The sequence below is a fragment of the Coregonus clupeaformis genome, chromosome 3 (genome assembly GCF_020615455.1).
Source record: "Coregonus clupeaformis isolate EN_2021a chromosome 3, ASM2061545v1, whole genome shotgun sequence".
Taxonomy (NCBI): Eukaryota; Metazoa; Chordata; class Actinopteri; order Salmoniformes; family Salmonidae; genus Coregonus; species Coregonus clupeaformis.
Genome location: NC_059194.1, coordinates 28904355 through 28925285, shown reverse-complemented (window position 1 = coordinate 28925285; position 20931 = coordinate 28904355). Strand labels below are relative to the sequence as shown.

Here is a 20931-nt window from a genome sequence, read left to right as displayed (position 1 = left end):
CTTTTAGTATGGTTCTCTCTCTATCCCTCACTCTCTTTTTAGTATGGTTCTCTCTATCCCTCATCATTTTAGTATGGTTCTCTCTATCCTTTTGGTATGGTTCTCTCTCTCTATCCCTCATCCTTTTAGTATGGTTCTCTCTCTCTATCCCTCATCCTTTTAGGATGGTTCTCTCTCTCTATCCCTTTAGTATGGTTCTCTCTCTTTCCCTCATCCTTTTAGTTCTGTTCTCTCTATCGCTCTCATCATTTTAGTATGGTTCTTTCTCTCTATCCCTCTCTCTCCTTTTAGTATGGTTCTCTCTCTATCCCTCTCTTTTTAGTATGGTTCTCTCTCTTTATCCCTCATCCTTTTAGTATGGTTCTCTCTCTCTATCCCTCTCTCTCCTTTTAGTATGGTTCTCTCTCTATCCCTCACTCTCTTTTTAGTATGGTTCTCTCTATCCCTCATCATTTTAGTATGGTTCTCTCTATCCTTTTGGTATGGTTCTCTCTCTCTATCCCTCACCCTTTTAGTATGGTTCTCTCTCTCTATCCCTCTCTCTCCTGTTAGTATGGTTCTCTCTCTCTATACCTCTCATCCTTTTAGTATGGTTCTCTCTCTCTATCCCTCTCTCTCCTTTTAGTATGGTTCTCTCTCTATCCCTCTCTCTCTTTTTAGTATGGTTCTCTCTCTTTATCCCTCATCCTTTTAGTATTGTTCTTTTTATCCCTCATCCTTTTAGCATGGTTCTCTCTCTATCCCTCTCTCTCCTTTTAGTATGGTTCTCCCTCTACCCCTCTCATCCTTTTAATACGGTTCTCTCTCTATCCCTCTCATCCTTTTAATATGGTTCTCTCTTTATATCCCTCAACCTTTTAGTATGGTTCTCTCTCTCTATCCCTCTCATCCTTTTAGTATGGTTCTCTCTCTATCCCTCTCATCCTTCTAGTATGGTTCTCTCTCTCTATACCTCATCCTTTTAGTATGGTTCTCTCTATCCCTCTCTCTCCTTTTAGTATGGTTCTCCCTCTCATCATTTTAGTATGGTTCTCTCTCTATCCCTCTCATCCTTTTAGTATGGGTTTCTCTCTCTATCCCACTCATCCTTTTAGTTTGGTTCTCTCTCTCTATCCCTCTCATCCTTTTAGTATGGTTCTCTCTTTCTATCCCTCATCCTTTTAGTATGGTTCTCTCTATATCCCTCTCATCCTTTTAGTATGGTTCTCTCTCTCTATCCCTCTCATCCTTTTAGTATGGTTCTCTCTCTATCCCTCTCATCCTTTTATTATGGTTCTCTCTCTCTATCCCTCATCCTTTTAGTATGGTTCTCTCTCTATCCCTCTCATCCTTTTATTATGGTTCTCTCTCTCTATCCCTCTCATCCTTTTAGTATGGTTCTCTATCCCTCTCATCCTTTTATTATGGTTCTCTCTCTTTATCCCTCTCATCCTTTTAGTATGGTTCTCTCTCTCTATCCCTCTCTCTCCTTTTAGGATGGTTCTCTCTCTCTCTATCCCTCTCTCTTTTTAGGATGGTTCTCTCTCTCTCTATCCCTCTCTCTCTTTTTAGTATGGTTCTCTCTCTTTATCCTTCTCATCCTTTTAGTATGGTTCTCTCTCTCTACCCCTCATCATTTTAGTATGGTTCTCTCTTTATCCCTCTCATCCTTTTAGTATGGTTCTCTCTCTATCCCTCTCATCATTTTAATACGGTTCTCTCTCTCTATCCCTCTCATCCTTTTATTATGGTTCTCTCTCTCTATCCCTCTCATCCTTTTAGTATGGTTCTCTCTCTCTATCCCTCTCTCTCCTTTTAGGATGGTTCTCTCTCTCTCTATCCCTCTCTCTCTTTTTAGTATGGTTCTCTCTCTCTCTATCCCTCTCTCTTTTTAGTATGGTTCTCTCTCTTTATCCTTCTCATCCTTTTAGTATGGTTCTCTCTCTCTACCCCTCATCATATTAGTATGGTTCTCTCTTTATCCCTCTCATCCTTTTAGTATGGTTCTCTCTCTATCCCTCTCATCCTTTTAATATGGTTCTCTCTCTCTTCCCTCTCATCCTTTTATTATGGTTCTCTCTCTCTATCCCTCTCATCCTTTTAGTATGGTTCTCTCTCTCTATCCCTCTCTCTCCTTTTAGGATGGTTCTCTCTCTTTCTCTATCCCGCTCTCTCTTTTTAGTATGGTTCTCTCTCTTTATCCCTCTCATCCTTTTAGTATGGTTCTCTCTCTCTTTACCCCTCATCATTTTAGTATGGTTCTCTCTTTATCCCTCTCATCCTTTTAGTATGGTTCTCTCTCTATCCCTCTCATCCTTTTAATACGGTTCTCTCTCTTTATCCCTCTCATCCTTTTAGTATGGTTCTCTCTCTCTACCCCTCATCATTTTAGTATGGTTCTCTCTTTATCCCTCTCATCCTTTTAGTATGGTTCTCTCTCTATCCCTCTCATCCTTTTAATACGGTTCTCTCTCTTTATCCCTCTCGTGCTTTTAGTATTGTTCTCTCTCTCTACCCCTCATCATTTTAGTATGTTTCTCTCTTTTTATCCCTCATCCTTTTAGTATGGTTCTCTCTTTATCCCTCTCATCCTTTTAGGATGGTTCTCTCTCTATCCCTCTCATCCTTTTAATACGGTTCTCTCTCTTTATCCCTCTCATCCTTTTTAGGATGGTTCTCTCTCTATCCCTCTCATCCTTTTAGTATGTTTCTCTCTCTCTATCCCTCATCCTTTTAGGATGGTTCTCTCTCTATCCCTCATCCTTTTACGATGGTTCTCTCTCTCTATCCCTCTCATCCTTTTTAGGATGGTTCTCTCTCTATCCCTCTCATCCTTTAGTGTAATTCTCTCTCTCTATCCCTCATCCTTTTAGGATTGTTCTTATCCTTTTAGTATGGTTCTCTCTCTATATCCCTCTCATTCTTTTAGTATGGTTCTCTCTATCCCTCATCATTTTAGTATGGTTCTCTCTCTCTATCCTTTTAGAATGGTTCTCGCTCTATCCCTCATCCTTTTAGTATGGTTATCTATATTTATCCCTCTCATCCTTTTAGTATGGTTCTCTCTCTATCCCTCTCATCCTTTTATTATGGTTCTCTCTCTCTATCCCTCTCATCCTTTTAGTATGGTTCTCTCTCTCTACCCCTCATCATTTTAGTATGGTTCTCTCTTTATCCCTCTCATCCTTTTAGTATGGTTCTCTCTCTATCCCTCTCATCCTTTTAATACGGTTCTCTCTCTCTATCCCTCTCATCCTTTTATTATGGTTCTCTCTCTCTATTCCTCTCATCCTTTTAGTATGGTTCTCTCTCTCTATCCCTCTCTCTCTTTTTAGTATGGTTCTCTCTCTTTATCCCTCTCATCCTTTTAGTATGGTTCTCTCTCTCTACCCCTCATCATTTTAGTATGGTTCTCTCTTTATCCCTCTCATCCTTTTAGTATGGTTCTCTCTCTATCCCTCTCATCCTTTTAATACGGTTCTCTCTCTTTATCCCTCTCATCCTTTTAGTATGGTTCTCTCTTTATCCCTCTCATCCTTTTAGGATGGTTCTCTCTCTATCCCTCTCATCCTTTTAATACGGTTCTCTCTCTTTATCCCTCTCATCCTTTTTAGGATGGTTCTCTCTCTATCCCTCTCATCCTTTTAGTATGTTTCTCTCTCTCTATCCCTCATCCTTTTAGGATGGTTCTCTCTCTATCCCTCATCCTTTTACGATGGTTCTCTCTCTCTATCCCTCTCATCCTTTTTAGGATGGTTCTCTCTGTCCCTCTCATCCTTTAGTGTAATTCTCTCTCTCTATCCCTCATCCTTTTAGGATGGTTCTCTCTCTATCCCTCATCCTTTTAGGATTGTTCTTATCCTTTTAGGATGGTTCTCTCTCTATATCCCTCTCATTCTTTTAGTATGGTTCTCTCTATCCCTCATCATTTTAGTATGGTTCTCTCTCTCTATCCTTTTAGAATGGTTCTCGCTCTATCCCTCATCCTTTTAGTATGGTTATCTATATTTATCCCTCTCATCCTTTTAGTATGGTTCTCTCTCTATTCCTCTCATCCTTTTATTATGGTTCTCTCTCTCTATCCCTCTCATCCTTTTAGTATGGTTCTCTCTCTCTACCCCTCATCATTTTAGTATGGTTCTCTCTTTATCCCTCTCATCCTTTTAGTATGGTTCTCTCTCTATCCCTCTCATCCTTTTAATACGGTTCTCTCTCGCTATCCCTCTCATCCTTTTATTATGGTTCTCTCTCTCTATCCCTCTCATCCTTTTAGTATGGTTCTCTCTCTCTATCCCTCTCTCTCCTTTTAGGATGGCTCTCTCTCTCTCTCTCTATCCCTCTCTCTCTTTTTAGTATGGTTCTCTCTCTTTATCCCTCTCATCCTTTTAGTATGGTTCTCTCTCTATCCCTCTCATCCTTTTAATACGGTTCTCTCTCTTTATCCCTCTCATCCTTTTAGTATGGTTCTCTCTCTCTACCCCTCATCATTTTAGTATGGTTCTCTCTTTATCCCTCTCATCCTTTTAGTATGGTTCTCTCTCTATCCCTCTCATCCTTTTAATACGGTTCTCTCTCTTTATCCCTCTCATCCTTTTAGTATGGTTCTCTCTCTATCCCTCTCATCCTTTTAGTATGTTTCTCTCTCTCTATCCCTCATCCTTTTAGGATGGTTCTCTCTCTATCCCTCATCCTTTTAGGATGGTTCTTATCCTTTTAGGATGGTTCTCTCTCTATATCCTTCATCCTTTTAGGATTGTTCTCTCTTTTTATCCCTCTCATTATTTTAGTATGGTTCTCTCTATCCCTCATCATTTTAGTATGGTTCTCTCTCTCTCTATCCTTTTAGAATGGTTCTCGCTCTATCCCTCATCCTTTTAGTATGGTTATCTATATTTATCCCTCTCATCCTTTTAGAATGGTTCTCTCTATCCCTCATTATTTAAGTATGGTTCTCTCTCTCTATCCCTGTCATCCTTTTAGTATGGTTCTCTCTCTCTCAACCCCTCTCTCTCCTTTTAGTATGGTTCTCTCTCTCTCTCCGTCCCTCTCATCCTTTTAATATGGTTCTCTCTCTACCCCTCTCATCCTTTTGGTATGGTTCTCTCTCAATCCCTCTCATCCTGTTAGTTTGTTCTCTCTATATATCCCTCAACCTTTTAGTATGGTTCTCTCTCTCTATCCCTCTCATCCTTTTAGTATGGTTCTCTCTCTATCCCTCTCATCCTTTTAGTATGGTTCTCTCTCTACCCCTCTCATCCTTTTGGTATGGTTCTCTCTCTATCCCTCTCATCCTTTTAGTTTGTTCTCTCTATATATCCCTCAACCTTTTAATACGGTTTCTCTCTATCCCTCTCATCATTTTAGTATAGTTCTCTCTCTCTATCCCTCTCTCTCTCTCTCCTTTTCTGGTGTTTGTCCAGAATGAACGTGTTAATATTTCAGACTGACAGAAGTGCTTTTCCAAACCCTTCCATAGCCCTAGGCGGTTGTTACCTAGAGGGTTAGAGCACAGTGTGTGTGCTGTGTCTATTTGATTACCACATGACAATCTCTATCAGTGATGTGGTTGTGTTGTGGTTGCGGTTGTGTTGCGATTGATCTAATCTTCTCTATGAGACAGCTTGTAGTACCCTGTCAACCACCCTAGAGGGAGCCGTTTGACGGCAACAGCAATACTACATCATCACTTGGCTCGCACTCCACACTGTGTACCAACCACCAGTGGATTTGGGAGCGCTATACACACATACACACAGATGTACAATCACACACACCCCCGCAAACACAGATGTACATGCAAGCACACACACACACACACACACACACACACACAGGGAGGGAGGGAGGGGGGTGGGCGGGCGGGCAAGTGTCACCCCTCCAGCGCTGGTTGGGCTTGTCTAAGTCCTCTGGAGTGTGAAGGAGGGACAAGGAGAGGATGAATCTGAGGTGTGTGTGATTTTGTGTGTGGGGTTGTGTTTGTGTGTGGTTGTGTGGAACTCAAGGTCACTGACAAAGTGAAGTGGATGAGAAGAGGAAACATTTGCGCACATAGCCCTCACCCTTTCTCTCCCTCCCTCCCTCCCTCCCTCTTTCTACCCTTTTGCTGTCTCCCCTTCCTTCTTTCTCTCAGATTTCCTTTGTTTGACTGGTTTTATGGCCCCCTCCATCTCTCCCTTTAACTGTCCTTCTCTCCTCTCCTCCCTCTTTCATTTTCTCTCTGTCTCTCTCTCCCCCCCTCTCTCTCTCTCTGTCTCTCTCTCTCCCCCTCTCTCCCCCCTCTCTCTCCTCCTCTCTCTCTCTCTCTCTCCCCCCTCTCTCTCTCCTCCCTCTCTTTCTCTCTCCCCTCCTCTCTTTCTCTCTCTCCCCTCCCTCTCTCTTTCTCTCTCTCCCCCTCTCTCTCTCTCGCTCTGTTTTAATTAGCTGGTGTAATTGCAGTAGTAAATCTTAGCTCATGTCCCAGGGAGAGTGGCTGATATAGGGCTGATTTAATAACCACAGCCAGTGGTAGCGCATTACAGCTAACCTCTAACTGCCTTTCCTCACCCTGTGTGTGTCTATCGTCTGGGTGTTTAAAGGGGGGTTTTATTAGCTGTTTATGTGGTTGAGGCAGCAGTGAGAATATGAGTTCAAGGTGAATCTGTGTCTGTGTGTCAGTTATGGTGCCTTATCAGTGATGCAGGCTGCGTGGTGTGAGTGCGTCATCACTGCAGACCTTCATGGCCAGGAGAGCAGAGCGAGGTCAGAACGGCCCTGAGAGAATAACACACTTTCTCTCTATAATACACAACCTCTCATAAACTCTCAGGGTCACTCTCACAGATAGTTACAGAGTAGTAACCACTAGGACCAAGGTGTTCCTTACTGTTGGCGTATACATTATTATAGAAACAGTTCCGTGGTTTAGCCAGTAGAGGTCAGTCATACTCCACGCATCATCATACATACAGCCATCCACATGAGTGACACTTTTGTCCTACAACACATGGATCACTGTGTACACAACATTAATAACACCTTACAAATATTGAGTTGCCTCCCCCCGCCCTCAGAACAGCCATGTTGACTCCAATGCTTCCCACAGTTGTCAAGTTGGCTGGATGTCCTTTGGGTGGTGGACCATTCGTTATACACACGGGAAACTGTTGAGTGGGAAAAACACAGCAGCAATGCAGTTCTTGACACAAACTGGTGTGCCTGGCACCTACTACCATACCCCGTTCAAAGGCACTTACATATTTTGTCTTGCCCATTCACCCTCTCAATGGCACACATACACAATCCATGTGTATTTAACTTGTCTCCTCCCCTTCATCTACACTGATTGAAGTGGATTTAACAAGTGACATCAATAAGGGATCATAGCTTTCACCTGGTCAGTCTGTCATGGAAAGAGCAGGTGTTCTTAATGTTTTGTACCCTCAGTACACACAGCTAGTGGAATGATTAGAAAGTAAGTTTAAAATGGTAAAAATATGTATGTGTGTGTATGTAGTTCTAGGGAGATTTTATAAGGTTATGTAAATGTAAGGACACCATAAGGGTTCAATAAATGAATGTAGAGCTGCATTATGTGAGACTTTCTGAGATCTGGTTGGAAATACTTAGAGGTGTTTAGTATACTTTTAAAATCTGTTTTGAGACTTGTGAATCTTAATTAAATAATTTATAAATATATTTTGTCTGTAGGTATACACTAGGCGTACTCTTTCAACCATATATAACTTACAAAGATTTGACAGTCTCTAGATTTACTTTTTGTCAGGTGTCTTTACCATACCATCACATAACACACAGAGCACACATGCAAGCTGATGACTGGTGGAAATGACAAATAAATGTCCTACTCATTTTATCATGAGATGATATTTGATGTTTCATTTATTTTCAACTTTATACAGCCTTTATAAGATGATATGTGTGCGCTTTGGGTCAGTGGAGTAATTCTTATAAACAGTTACACTGTTCAGACACCAGGGGTGCGCAAGTGAGCACAGTCCTAGCCCCTCCCCTGACCCCTCCCCTCCAGCCTGGCCCTCCCACATCCTGCCCCCGCTCCCCCTCCCCCCTGCCCCACCCAGCCATCTGGTGCTGGGCTCCACACACACTGCCAGGAATCCATTTTCCCTGCTTCCTTTCAGAAAGAAAAACAGGATGAAGGGGCTCTTTCAGTCCGAAGTTACCCTGGAAACCCCCTATTCTTTCTCTCTTTAACACACACACACACACACACAGAGGCATAATGTGGACATTTAAAGTTTAAAGGGACCAAGTCTCCGTCAGCTGTCGTTCTGTCCTGTTAAGTTTAGACAAAGGCCTCATGCCTCTCTTGCCCCCCTCCCTACCTCCCTCTTCCCCATGCTCTCCTCTTTCTCTCCTGTCTTTCTGTCACACACATTCCATTTAAACTTTTAGGTTCTAGATAACTTCAAACTTTTAGAGTAACTTAATTTTCTAATTGAAAGCATAAGGCTTCCAGTCTTAACATATTGAATTACGGTTGTGAAGTTCATGAGTTTGCAAAGTGTGTTGCGTGTATTGTATGGTAGGTAGACATGTAGACGCATAATGTGGGGAGCCTCGCAGTCCAAACATTAATAATGTGACTCCTGAAAACTAAAACCCTCTCCCCTCTTCTAGCTGGGGAGAAACTCAGGGCAGAAGAATGTTGTATGGAAAAAAGTTGCGTTGAAGTTATATAACGTTAAGTGCACTTCTCCCAGCTGGCCAGTAGAGGTGTGCCACCGTTTTCCTCCATAAGCCCACAGTGGACTCTGTCATCTGTGGGCTTTTAGAGTAAAAATACCCCTGGTCCGCTCTGCTCCGCATGCAGGGAGTGGTAATTGGAGAATGAAAGAGGGGAGGGAATGAAAGAGAGGAAAATAGATCAAATAAAAGAGAGCTTTTCTCTCTGATAAGGGATTGATTTTGTTCTTTCCAGTTTCTTTCTTTGTTTCCACTCTGTCTCTTTTCTCGCTCCAAGGCAGCGAGCAATCACCTCCTCACACAGATTCTGTCCTTTTAAGGTGTGAGAGAGGAAGGGAAGGGAGGGAGGGAGGGACGAGGGGGGTGTGAAAGACAGTTCAGGCCTGGTGACTGATAAACAGTCTCCTCTTTGTACAGACAGACACACTCACACACTCACTCACTCACTCAGACGGATGGACTACTGCATGACTTGGCATCCCTCCTCCTCTTCCTCTCCTCCTTCATCCTCCTCTCCTCCTTCATCCTCCTCTCCTTTCTTGTTTCTCTCTTTCGATAAGCAGCAGGGGATATATTTGTAATGTTAGCTAAACAATAAAGAAAATACTTGCGAGCATACACACACACACACACACACACACAGACAGACAGACAGACACAGACACACAGACACACACAGACACACACACTCGTCTCAGTGCCAGACAGCTGTTGGAAAGGCAGGGGGCTGTGGTGGGGGTAACCAGGGGGAGGGAGGGGGCATATGGGGGTGAGTAGAGGGTTCCCTTTGTGCGGGTGGGGAGCAATAGAACTACAGCATGTACTATAAAACAAGAATGTGTGTGTGCGCATGTGTGCTCGACGTTTGTGTGTTTGCTCATGGACCTGCCATGTGTGTATGTGTTCTCCCCCATAGTGGCTCAGTTTAATGTGAGTGCTGTGTTATCAGTAGCCAGTAGGGGTGCCATTACACCATAAATGAGAGAACCTGTGTGTGTGCACCCATTTTGCCCTCAGCTTAGGACCCATTTTATGAATCAGTAATGACGTCGTCATCTGTGGGCTGTGCTCTGATTGGTTATAGCGCATCATGCACTATAATAGGCGTAAGAGCACACTCTCATCCCCTCTCTCCCCTCTCATCCCCTCTCTCTCCTCTCATCCCCTCTCTCTCCTCTCATCCCCTCTCTCTCCTCTCATCCCCTCTCTCTCCTCTCATCCCCTCTCTCCCCTCTCATCCCCTCTCTCCCCTCTCATCCCCTCTCTCTCCTCTCATCCCCTCTCTCTCCTCTCATCCCCTCTATCCCCTCTCTCTCCTCTCATCCCCTCTCTCCTCTCATCCCCTCTCTCCTCTCATCCCCTCTCTCTCCTCTCATCCCCTCTCATCCCTTCTCTCCCCTCTCATCCCCTCTCTCTCCTCTCTCCCCTCTCTCTCTCTCATCCCCTCTCTCTCCTCTCATCCCTCTCTCTCCTCTCATCCCCCTCTCTCTCCTCTCATCCCCTCTCTCTCCTCTCATCCCCTCTCATCTCCTCTCATCCCCTCTCATCTCCTCTCATCCCCTCTCATCTCCTCTCATCCCCTCTCATCCCTTCTCTCCCCTCTCATCCCCTCTCTCTCCTCTCTCCCCTCTCTCTCCTCTCATCCCCTCTCTCTCCTCTCATCCCCTCTCTCTCCTCTCATCCCCTCTCTCTCCTCTCATCCCCTCTCTCTCCTCTCATCCCCTCTCTCTCCTCTCATCCCCTCTCATCTCCTCTCATCCCCTCTCATCTCCTCTCATCCCCTCTCTCTCCTCTCATCCCCTCTCTCCTCTCTCATCCCCTCTCTCCTCTCTCATCCTCTCTCTCTCCTCTCATCCTCTCTCTCTCCCTCTCTCATCCTCTCGCGCCCTCTCATCCTCTCTCTCTCGCTCTCTCTCGCATCCCCTCTCTCTCTCGCATCCCCTCTTTCTCTCGCATCCCCTCTCTCTCTCTTTCTCGTTGCCACAAAGTTGGAAGCACAGACTTGCCTAGAATGTCATTGTATGCTGTAGCATTAAGATTTCCCTTCACTGGAACTAAGTGGCCTAGCCCGAAACATGAAAAACAGCCCCAGACCATTATTCCTCCTCCACCAAACTTTACTGTTGGCACTATGCATTCGTGCAGGTAGCTTTCTCCTGGCATCCGCCAAACCCAGATTCGTCCGTCGGACTGCCAGATGGTGAAGCGTGATTCATCAGTCCAGAGAACACATTTCCACTGCTCCAGAGTCCAATAGCGGCGAGCTTTACACCACTACAGCCGACGCTTGGCATTGCGCAAGGTGAGCTTAGACTTGTGTTGGGCTGCTCTGCCATGAAAACCCATTTAATAAAGCTCCCGACGAACAGTTATTGTGCTGACGTTGCTTCCAGAGGCAGTTTCGAACTATGTAGTGAATGTTGCAACCAAGGACAGACGATTTTTATGCGCTTCAGTACTCGGCTGTCCCGTTCTGTGAGCTTGTGTGGCCTACCACTTCGAGGCTGAGCCGTTGTTGCTCCTAGACGTTTCCACTTCACAAAAGCAGCACTTACAGTTGACCGGGGCAGCTCTAGCATTGCAGAAATTTGACGAACTGACTTGTTGGAAAGGTGGCATCCTATGACGGTGCCACATTGAAAGTCACTGAGCTCTTCAGTATGGCCATTCTACTGCCAGTGTTTGTCTATGGAGATTGCATGGCTGTGTGCTCGATTTTATACACCTGTCAGCAACGGGTGTGGCTGAAATAGCCGGATCCACTAATTTGATGGGTTGTCCACATACTTTTGTATATATAGTGTATGTCCATCTCTATTTGTCTCTCTGATTGTGTGTGTCTGTCTCTGTGTGTTTGTCTTTGTCCGTTTGTGTGTAACGGTGGATATCCTGATAGTCTTCCTGTTCTCTGTAGACTCCAGGACAGAGTGTGTGAGACACAATGGTGTTTATGATTCCCACTGACGATACAGACCGCACACATTATATACACTCAGAAGACACACACACACACAATACATTAGGTACGTACAAAGACAACATATGCTTGTTGTCACACAGGGAAAACACATATGCTACCCACAGAGCGAAAACATTGCACTCACACAGAGAGCAGACGAGGGACAAAGATGCTTACAGGAGGTCATGATGCCAAGTGAAACAAACAATGCTGTTCAGTAGAGGCTGTGAGTGGTGGAGTGTGAGAGAGAGACCTCGTTAGTGACTGAGCGAAAGAGAGGCCTCAAAGGCCTGCTCTGTCTTATAATACACTGTACTAACTGTAGCACTAACTCCAAAAAGTTTTGGGACACTAAAGTCCATGGAGAAAAGCACCTCCTCCCAGCTACCCACTGCACTGAGGCTAGGAAACACTGTCACCACTGATAAATCTACGATAATCGAGAATTTCAATAAACATTTTGCTACGGCTGGCCATGCTTTCCACCTGGCTACCCCGGCCACCAGCTCTGCACCCTCCGCTGCAACTTGCCCATGCCCCCCCCACTTCTCCTTCACCCAAATTCAGATAGCTGAAAGAGCTGCAAAATCTGGACCCCTACAAATCAGCTGGGCTAGACAATCTGGATCCTTTCTTTCTAAAATTAGCCGCAGAAATTGTCGCAACCCCTATTACTAGCCTGTTCAACCTATCTTTCGTATCGTCTGAGATCCCCAGAGATTGGAAAGCTGCCACGGTCATCCCCCTCTTCAAAGGGGGTGACACTCTAGATCCAAACTGTTACAGACCTATATCCATCCTACCCTGCCTTTCGAAAGTATTTGAAAGCCAAGTTAACAAACAGATCACCGACCACTTCGAATCCCACCATACCTTCTCCACTATGCAATCTGGTTTCCGAGCTGGTCATGGGTGCACCTCAGCCACGCTCAAGGTCCTAAACGATATAATAACCGCGATTGATAAAAGACAGTACTGTGCAGTCGTCTTCATCGACCTGGCCAAGGCTTTTGACTCTGTCAATCACAGCATTCTTATTGGCAGACTAAATAGCCTTGGTTTCTCAACTGACTGCCTCGCCTGGTTCACCAACTACTTTTCAGATAGAGTTCAATGTGTCAAATCGGAGGGCCTGTTGTCTGGACCTCTGGCAATCTCTATGGGGGTGCCACAGGGTTAAATTCTCGGGCCGACTCTATTCTCTGTGTATATCAATGATGTCGCTCTTGCTGCTGGTGACTCTCAGATCCACCGCTACGCAGACGAAACCATTTTGTATATACCTGGCCCTTCATTGGATACTGTGTTAAGAAACCTCCAAACGAGCTTCAATGCCATACAACACTCCTTCCGTAGCCTCCAACTGCTCTTAAACGCTAGTAAAACTAAATGCATGCTCTTCAATCGAAAGCTGCTTGCACCCGCCCGCCCGACTAGAATCACTACTCTCGGCGGGTCTGACTTAGAATATGTGGACAACTACAAATACCTAGGTGTCTGGTTAGACCGTAAACTCTCCTTCCAGACACATTAAGCATCTCCAATCCAAAGTTAAATCTAGAATCTGCTTCCTGTTTCGCAACAAAGCCTCCTTCACTCATGCTGCTAAACATGCCCTTGTAAAACTGACTATCCTACCGATCCTTGACTTCGGCGATGTCATTTACAAAATAGCTTCCAATACTCAACTCAGCAAATTGGATGTAGTCTATCACAGTACCATCCATTTTGTCACCAAAGCCCCATATACTACCCACCATTGTGACCTGTATGCTCTCATTGGCTGGCCCTCACTACATATTCGTCGCCAAACCCACTGGCTCCAGGTCATCTATAAATCACTTCTAGGCAAATCCCTGCCTTATCTTAGCTCATTGGTCACCATAGCAACACCCACCCGTAGTATGTGCTCCAGCAGGTATATCTCACTGGTCATCCCCAAAGCCAACATCTCCTTTTGGCTGCCATTCCTTCCAGTTCTCTGCTGCAAATGACTGGAACGAACTACAAAAATCTCTGAAGCTGGAGACCCTTATCTCCCTCATTTAACTTTAAGCATCAGTTGTCAGAGCAGCTTACCGATCACTGCACCTGTACACAGCCCATCTGTAATCAGCCCACCCAACTACCTCATCCCCATATTGTTATTTACATTGTTATATATTTTGCTCATTTGCACCCCAGTATCTCTATTTGCACATCATATTCTGCACATCTATCACTCCAGTGTTAATACTAAATTGTAATTATTTTGCACTATGGCCTATTTATTGCCTTACCTCCATATCTTACTACATTTGCACACACTGTATATAGATTTTCTATTGTGTTATTGACTGTACGTTTTTGTTTATTCCATATGTAACTCTGTGTGGTTGTTGTTTTTATCGCACTGCTTTGTTTTATCTTGGCCAGGTTGCAGTTGTAAATGAGAACTTGTTCTCAACTGGCCTACCTGGTTAAATAAAGGTGAAATAGAAAATTACTGTAGTAGTAGTACTGTTGTAGTGGTAATGGTAGTACTGTAGTGGTAGTACTGTAGTAAGGGTAGTTCAGTAGTAGTAGTGGTACTGTTGTAGTAGTAGCAGTGGTAGTATGGTGGTCCCAGGAAGTAGTAGTACTACTGTTGTTGTAGAAGTAGTAGTACTACTGGTGTTATTTTCTTTTGTTATTTAGCAGACGCTCTTATCCAGAGCGACTTAGTTAGTGAGTGCATACATTTTTCATACTGGCCCCCCGTGGGAAACGAACCCACAACCCTGGCGTTGCAAGTGCCATGCTCTACCAAGTAAGCTACAGGGGACCTGTTGTTGTAGTAGTTGTATTCCTATTTCCTGTTCAGGCTCCATGTAAAACTGTGAGGAAAAAGAAACTGAGGGATAAAAGAGAGCGAGAGAGAGAGAGAGTGAAAACTTGAGTGAGCGGTAGGGGACATAATATGCCTTGTGGAAGGGGACAGGAGATGGATGGAGGATGTTGAAGGAGCAAAAAGAAAAATGGGGACACGTGAACTCTGTCCTATAGCCAGTCGCTTTGGATGCTAGGCTTGGGCGATGCACCGGGAACACGGTATATTTCGAAATAACGATGGTATGGTTTTTCAATACCATTTAAAAAACATACTTTTTTTTTTTTTTGGGGGGGGCTGTGTGCTACGCCACTGCTTATAACTAACTGTAAGTTAAGTGTAACTATAAGAAATCTAAGATATGTCAAATAAATTATATCCAGCTCAGGGCTCCAGCTATGTATTTGGTTTGCTAACTTACTAGCTAAAGTATTCAGACCCCTTGACTTTATCCATTCTAAAATGTATTAAATTGTGTTTTCCCCCCTCATCAATCTATACACAATACCCCATAATGAGAAAACAAATACAGATTTTAAGAAATGTATGCATGTATACATTTTTTAAAACTGAAATATCACATTTACCTGAGTATTCAGACCTTTTACTCAGTACTTTGTTGAAGCACCTTCGGCAGCGATTACAGCCTCGAGTCTTCTTGGGTATGACGCTTGGCACACCTGTAACTGGGCAGTTTCTCCCGTTCTTCTCTGCAGATCCTCTCAAGCTCTCTCAGGTTGGATGGGGAGCGTTGCTGCACAGCTGTTTTCAGGTCTCTCCAGAGATGTTGGATCGTGTTCAAGTCTGGGCTCTGGCAGGTCCACTCAAGGACATTGAGACTTGTCCCGAAGCCACTCATGCGTTGTCTTGGCTGTGTGCTTAGGGTCGTTGTCCTGTTGGAAGGTGATCCTTCACCCCAGCCTGAGGTCCTTTGCGCTCTGGAGCAGGTTTTCATCAAGGATCTCTCTGTACTTTGCTCCGTTCATCTTTCCCTGATCCTGACTAGTCTCCCAGTCCCTGCCACTTAATAACATCCCCACAGCATGATGCTGCCACCACCATGCTTCACCGTAGGGATGGTGCCAGGTTTCCTCCAGACCAAAGGATCTTGTTTCTCATGCCTTTTGGCAAACTCCAAGCGGGCTGTCATGTGTCTTTTACTGAGGAGTGGCTTCCGTCTGGCCACTCTACCATAATGGTCTGATTGGTGGAGTGCTACAGAGATGATTGTCCTTCTGGAATGTTCTCCCATCTCCACAGACAAACTCTGGAGCTTTGTCAGAGTGACCATCGGGTTCTTGGTCACCTCCCTCACCAAGGCCCTTCTCCCCCGATTTCTCAGTTTGGCCGGGCAGACAGCTCTAGCGAGAGTCTTGGTGTTTCCAAACTTCTTCCATTTAAGAATGATGGAGGCCACTGTATTCTTGGGGACCTTCAATGCTGCAGACATTTTTTGGTACCCTTCCCCAGATCTGTGCATCGACACAATCCTGTCTCGAAGCTCTACAGACAATTCCTTTGACCTCACCGCTTGGTTTTTGCTCTGACGTGCACTGTCAACTGTGGGGCCTTATATAAACAGGTGTGTGTCTTTCCAAATCATGTCCAATCAATTGAATTTACCACAGGTGGACTCCAATCAAGTTGTAGAAACATCTCAAGGATGATCAATGGAAACAGGATGCACCTGAGCTCAATTTCGAGTCTCACTGCAAAGGGTCTGAATACTTATGTAAATAAGGTATTTCTGTTTTTATTATTAATAAATATATTTATAAACCTGTTTTCGCTTTGTTATTATGAGGTATTGGGTGTAGATTGATTTAGTTTTTAATCCATTTTAGAATAAGGCTGTAATGTATCAAAATGTGGAAAAAGTCAAGGGGTCTGAAGACTTTCCGAATGCACTGTAAGTGGCTAGATGTCAAGATCAAGATTCTTGGTTACAGCAGAGACATTCAGTCCCCTCTTGGAGCAAGATCCCTGTTGCTTACATTTTCTTGTGTGTAAAATATATATATACAGTGGGGAGAACAAGTATTTGATACACTGCCGATTTTGCAGGTTTTCCTACTTACAAAGCATGTAGAGGTCTGTAATTTTTATCATAGGTACACTTCAAATGTGAGAGATGGAATCTAAAACAAAAATCCAGAAATTCACATTGTATGATTTTTAAGTAATTAATTTGCATTTTATTGCATGACATAAGTATTTGATACATCAGAAAAGCAGAACTTAATATTTGGTACAGAAACCTTTGTTTGCAATTACAGAGATCATACGTTTCCTGTAGGTCTTGACCAGGTTTGCACACACTGCAGCAGGGATTTTGGCCCACTCCTCCATACAGACCTTTTCCAGATCCTTCAGGTTTCGGGGCTGTCGCTGGGCAATACAGACTTTCAGCTCCCTCCAAAGATGTTCTATTGGGTTCAGGTCTGGAGACTGGCTAGGCCACTCCAGGACCTTGAGATGCTTCTTACAGAGCGACTCCTTAGTTGCCCTGGCTGTGTGTTTCGGGTCGTTGTCATGCTGGAAGACCCAGCCACAACCCATCTTCAATGCTCTTACTGAGGGAAGGAGGTTGTTGGCCAAGATCTCGTGATACATGGCCCCATCCATCCTCCCCTCAATACGGTGTAGTCGTCCTGTCCCCTTTGCAGAAAAGCATCCCCAAAGAATTATGTTTCCACCTCCATGCTTCACGGTTGGGATGGTGTTCTTGGGGATGTACTCATCCTTCTTCTTCCTCCAAACACGGCGAGTGGAGTTTAGACCAAAAAGCTCTATTTTTGTCTCATCAGACCACATGACCTTCTCCCATTCCTCCTCTGGATCATCCAGATGGTAATTGGCAAACTTCAGATGGGCCTGGACATGCGCTGGCTTGAGCAGGGGGACCTTGCGTGCGCTGCAGGATTTTAATCCATGACGGCATAGTGTGTTACTAATGGTTTTCTTTGAGACTGTGGTCCCAGCTCTCTTCAGGTCATTGACCAGGTCCTGCCGTGTAGTTCTGGGCTGATCCCTCACCTTCATCATGATCATTGATGCCCCACGAGGTGAGATCTTGCATGGAGCCCCAGACCGAGGGTGATTGACCGTCATCTTGAACTTCTTACATTTTCTAATAATTGCGCCAACAGTTGTTGCCTTCTCACCAAGCTGCTTGCCTATTGTCCTGTAGCCCATCCCAGCCTTGTGCAGGTCTACAATTTTATCCCTGATGTCCTTACACAGCTCTCTGGTCTTGGCCATTGTGGAGAGGTTGGAGTCTGTTTGATTGAGTGTGTGGACAGGTGTCTTTTATACAGGTAACGAGTTCAAACAGGTGCAGTTAATACAGGTAATGAGTGGAGAACAGGAGGGCTTCTTAAAGAAAAAACTAACAGGTCTGTGAGAGCCGGAATTCTTACTGGTTGGTAGGTGATCAAATACTTATGTCATGCAATAAAATGCAAATGAATTACTTAAAAATCATACAATGTGATTTTCTGGATTTTTGTTTTAGATTCCGTCTCTCACAGTTGAAGTGTACCTATGATAAAAATTACAGACCTCTACATGCTTTGTAAGTAGGAAAACCTGCAAAATCGGCAGTGTATCAAATACTTGTTCTCCCCAATATGTGTGTATATATATATATATATATATATTGTGCACTTCCGGTAATACCGTATACCCCAGTATGGTACAGAGACAGTATGAACATCTGGATGCCGGCCAACCCTATTGGATACACGCTTGTGTGTGTGTGTGTCCAACACTGAACTCAACCCAGAAGTACACACACTACCCACAGACAAGTTCCTTGTACCAACAGTTTGTGAGTGTGTATGGTGGTGTGTTTGCTGCTGCTTTGTGCTTTCCTCAGAGTCCTCCATGTCCGTCTGCATGAGAACTATGTGTAGCCTTGTGCGACGTGAATATTCTTCCCCCGTGGTGGTGGAGTGATGTTATTTCTCGTCTACTCCGAGGTGTTACAGTACAATGCTCCCAACACCTCCATGACATTCTACAGCTGGAGGTGGGAGAGACACGAAAAGGGCATCTCTCCCTCTGTCAGCCTCTATCTACATCTCTCCCTCTGTCAGCCTCTATCTACATCTCTCTCTCTCTGTCAGCCTCTATCTACATCTCTCTCTCTCTCTGTCAGCCTCTATCTACATCTCTCTCTCTCTGTCAGCCTCTATCTACATCTCTCTCTCTCTGTCAGCCTCTATCTACATCTCTCTCTCTCTCTGTCAGCCTCTATCTACATCTCTCTCTCTCTCTGTCAGCCTCTATCTACATCTCTCTCTCTCTCTGTCAGCCTCTATCTACATCTCTCTCTCTCTCTGTCAGCCTCTATCTACATCTCTCTCTCTCTCTGTCAGCGTCTATCTACATCTCTCTCTCTCTCTGTCAGCGTCTATCTACATTTCTCCCCCTTTCTATTTCTTTCATACTGTTTTTCTTGTCACCTCTGTTAACTTCTATCACTCTTTCTGTTTTCTTTCTTTGTCATATGCTTTAAAATGGTCATCTTGGCTTCCCCCTCTCCTCTCCACTCCTATATTCCTTTTTACCCTCTTGCTCGCCATCTCTCTCCTCCCTCCAGTTGAAATGTGCCTTGGGATTGACATGAGTTCTCTTCTCGAAGTATTGAAGTAATAATATAATCTATGCCATTTAGCAGCCACTTTTATCCAAAGTGACTTAGTTGCCATGCTCTATCAACTGAGCTACAGAGGACCGAATATTAACAATATAAATCATTCACCACCACCCCCCCCTCTCTCTCTCTCTCTCTGTGTATAGCAAAGAAGGACCAGGAGGGAGAGGAGGAGAAGAAAACAACCCAGAAGAAGAAGGTGAAAGAGTTGAAGGTGTTGGACTCCAAATCTTCTCAGAACCTCTGTGAGTGTCTAATCACAAGCCCTGTATCACCGCTCTCCACTATGTTCAGCTTCTCAGGGTTTCAATGCAGCAAGGGTCTAGCAGTCAAGTAGTAGTGTTGTGTGTGTGTGAGCTGTGATTGGCTGTGTGTGTTTCAGCCATCTTCCTGGGCTCGTTCCGTCTGCCCTACGAGGAGATCAAAAACGTCATCCTGGAGGTCAACGAGAAACTGCTCTCTGAGTCCATGGTGCAGGTACAGACCAGAGTGTTTGTCTGTCTATCTGTCTGGCTGGCTGAACGTGAGCGAGTCAGTGTTTTCTATGTGTGCGTTAGATAATGCAAATGTTTGTTTTGTGTATTCAAATGTTCTATTTTTCCTGTATGTAAATGAATGTTCTCGCTCTTGCTGTGTGTAGAATCTTATCAAGCAGCTGCCAGAACAGGAGACGCTGAATGTTCTGGGGGAGATGAAAGATGAGTATGAAGACCTGGCAGAGGCCGAGCAGTTTGGAGTAGTGGTGAGAACACAAGCCACAACACACACGCACAACACAACACAACACACACGCTATTATGTGGAAAAATGGGGCATTAATAAAGCTGTGAATGGCCTGACTAAACCATAGCATAACACATTAGACTTGGAAAACACAAACTAGCCAACCATACACACAACCCTATTGACCCTAGTCAAACACTACCAGGAATACAGTCCCTCCCATCCCACTTTAAAGGAAACATAATTTATAAAGGCTTTATAGAGCATTCACAAGTCTTCATAAGCACTAAAAAGATGCTTCAGAAATCATTTATAACACAAATGTACCCCTCGTGGGTGTCATGTTCTCCAACCCTCGCCTCTCTCCCGCCTCCAGATGTCGACGGTGAAGCGGCTGAAGCCTCGGCTGACGGCCATCTTGTTCCGGCTGCAGTTTGAGGAGCAGCTGAACAACATCAAGCCAGACGTGGTGTCCGTGACGGCGGCCTGCGAGGAGCTGAGGAAGAGCACCGCCTTCTCCCAGCTGCTGCAGATCACCCTGCTGGTGGGCAACTACATGAACGCCGGCTCCCGCAACGCCAAGGCCTTCGGATTCACCATTAGCTACCTCTGCAAGGTGTGAGAGAGAGAGACAGATATATACACACATACATAAACACACACAGACACACAATCGCGTATCTACAGACACTACAGGGTTAGGACAAAATGGATGTGATAAGCAAAGACTGCATTAAGGGTTTTAAAGGGGTGGGGGGGGAATACAACTATTGTCTGAATTGCCCTCTGACCCTCTGTCCAATCAGCTGCGGGACACGAAGACAGCTGACCTGAAGCAGACGCTGCTGCACTTCCTGGCTGACGTTTGTCAGGAGCAGTATCCCGACGTCATGACCTTCCCCGACGAGCTCATCCACGTAGAGAAGGCCAGCCGAGGTAACCATGACAACCATGGACTACACTAGGGTTGGGCGATGTCAATCTTTGTCCTATCGTGAGTATGTACTCATAAAATCATGGGCTGGATAGAAGCAAAGTCTACCGTCTTCAGAGTTGATGAGG

At 44.7% G+C, this 20931-nt stretch overlaps 1 protein-coding gene across 4 annotated transcripts in view; it reads left to right on the top strand.

The window, feature by feature from the left end:
* The window catches only part of LOC121544049 (protein diaphanous homolog 1), a 140135-nt gene that overhangs the window by 98893 nt on the left and 20311 nt on the right, over window positions 1–20931 (top strand). For all 4 annotated transcript variants that reach the window (XM_041854109.2, XM_041854110.2, XM_041854112.2 and 1 more), the window contains 5 exons: window positions 19293–19391; window positions 19529–19623; window positions 19787–19888; window positions 20246–20485; window positions 20676–20805. In XM_041854109.2, coding sequence (XP_041710043.1) covers window positions 19293–19391; window positions 19529–19623; window positions 19787–19888; window positions 20246–20485; window positions 20676–20805 — 666 coding nt within the window. The remainder of the gene's footprint in view (window positions 1–19292; window positions 19392–19528; window positions 19624–19786; window positions 19889–20245; window positions 20486–20675; window positions 20806–20931) is intronic.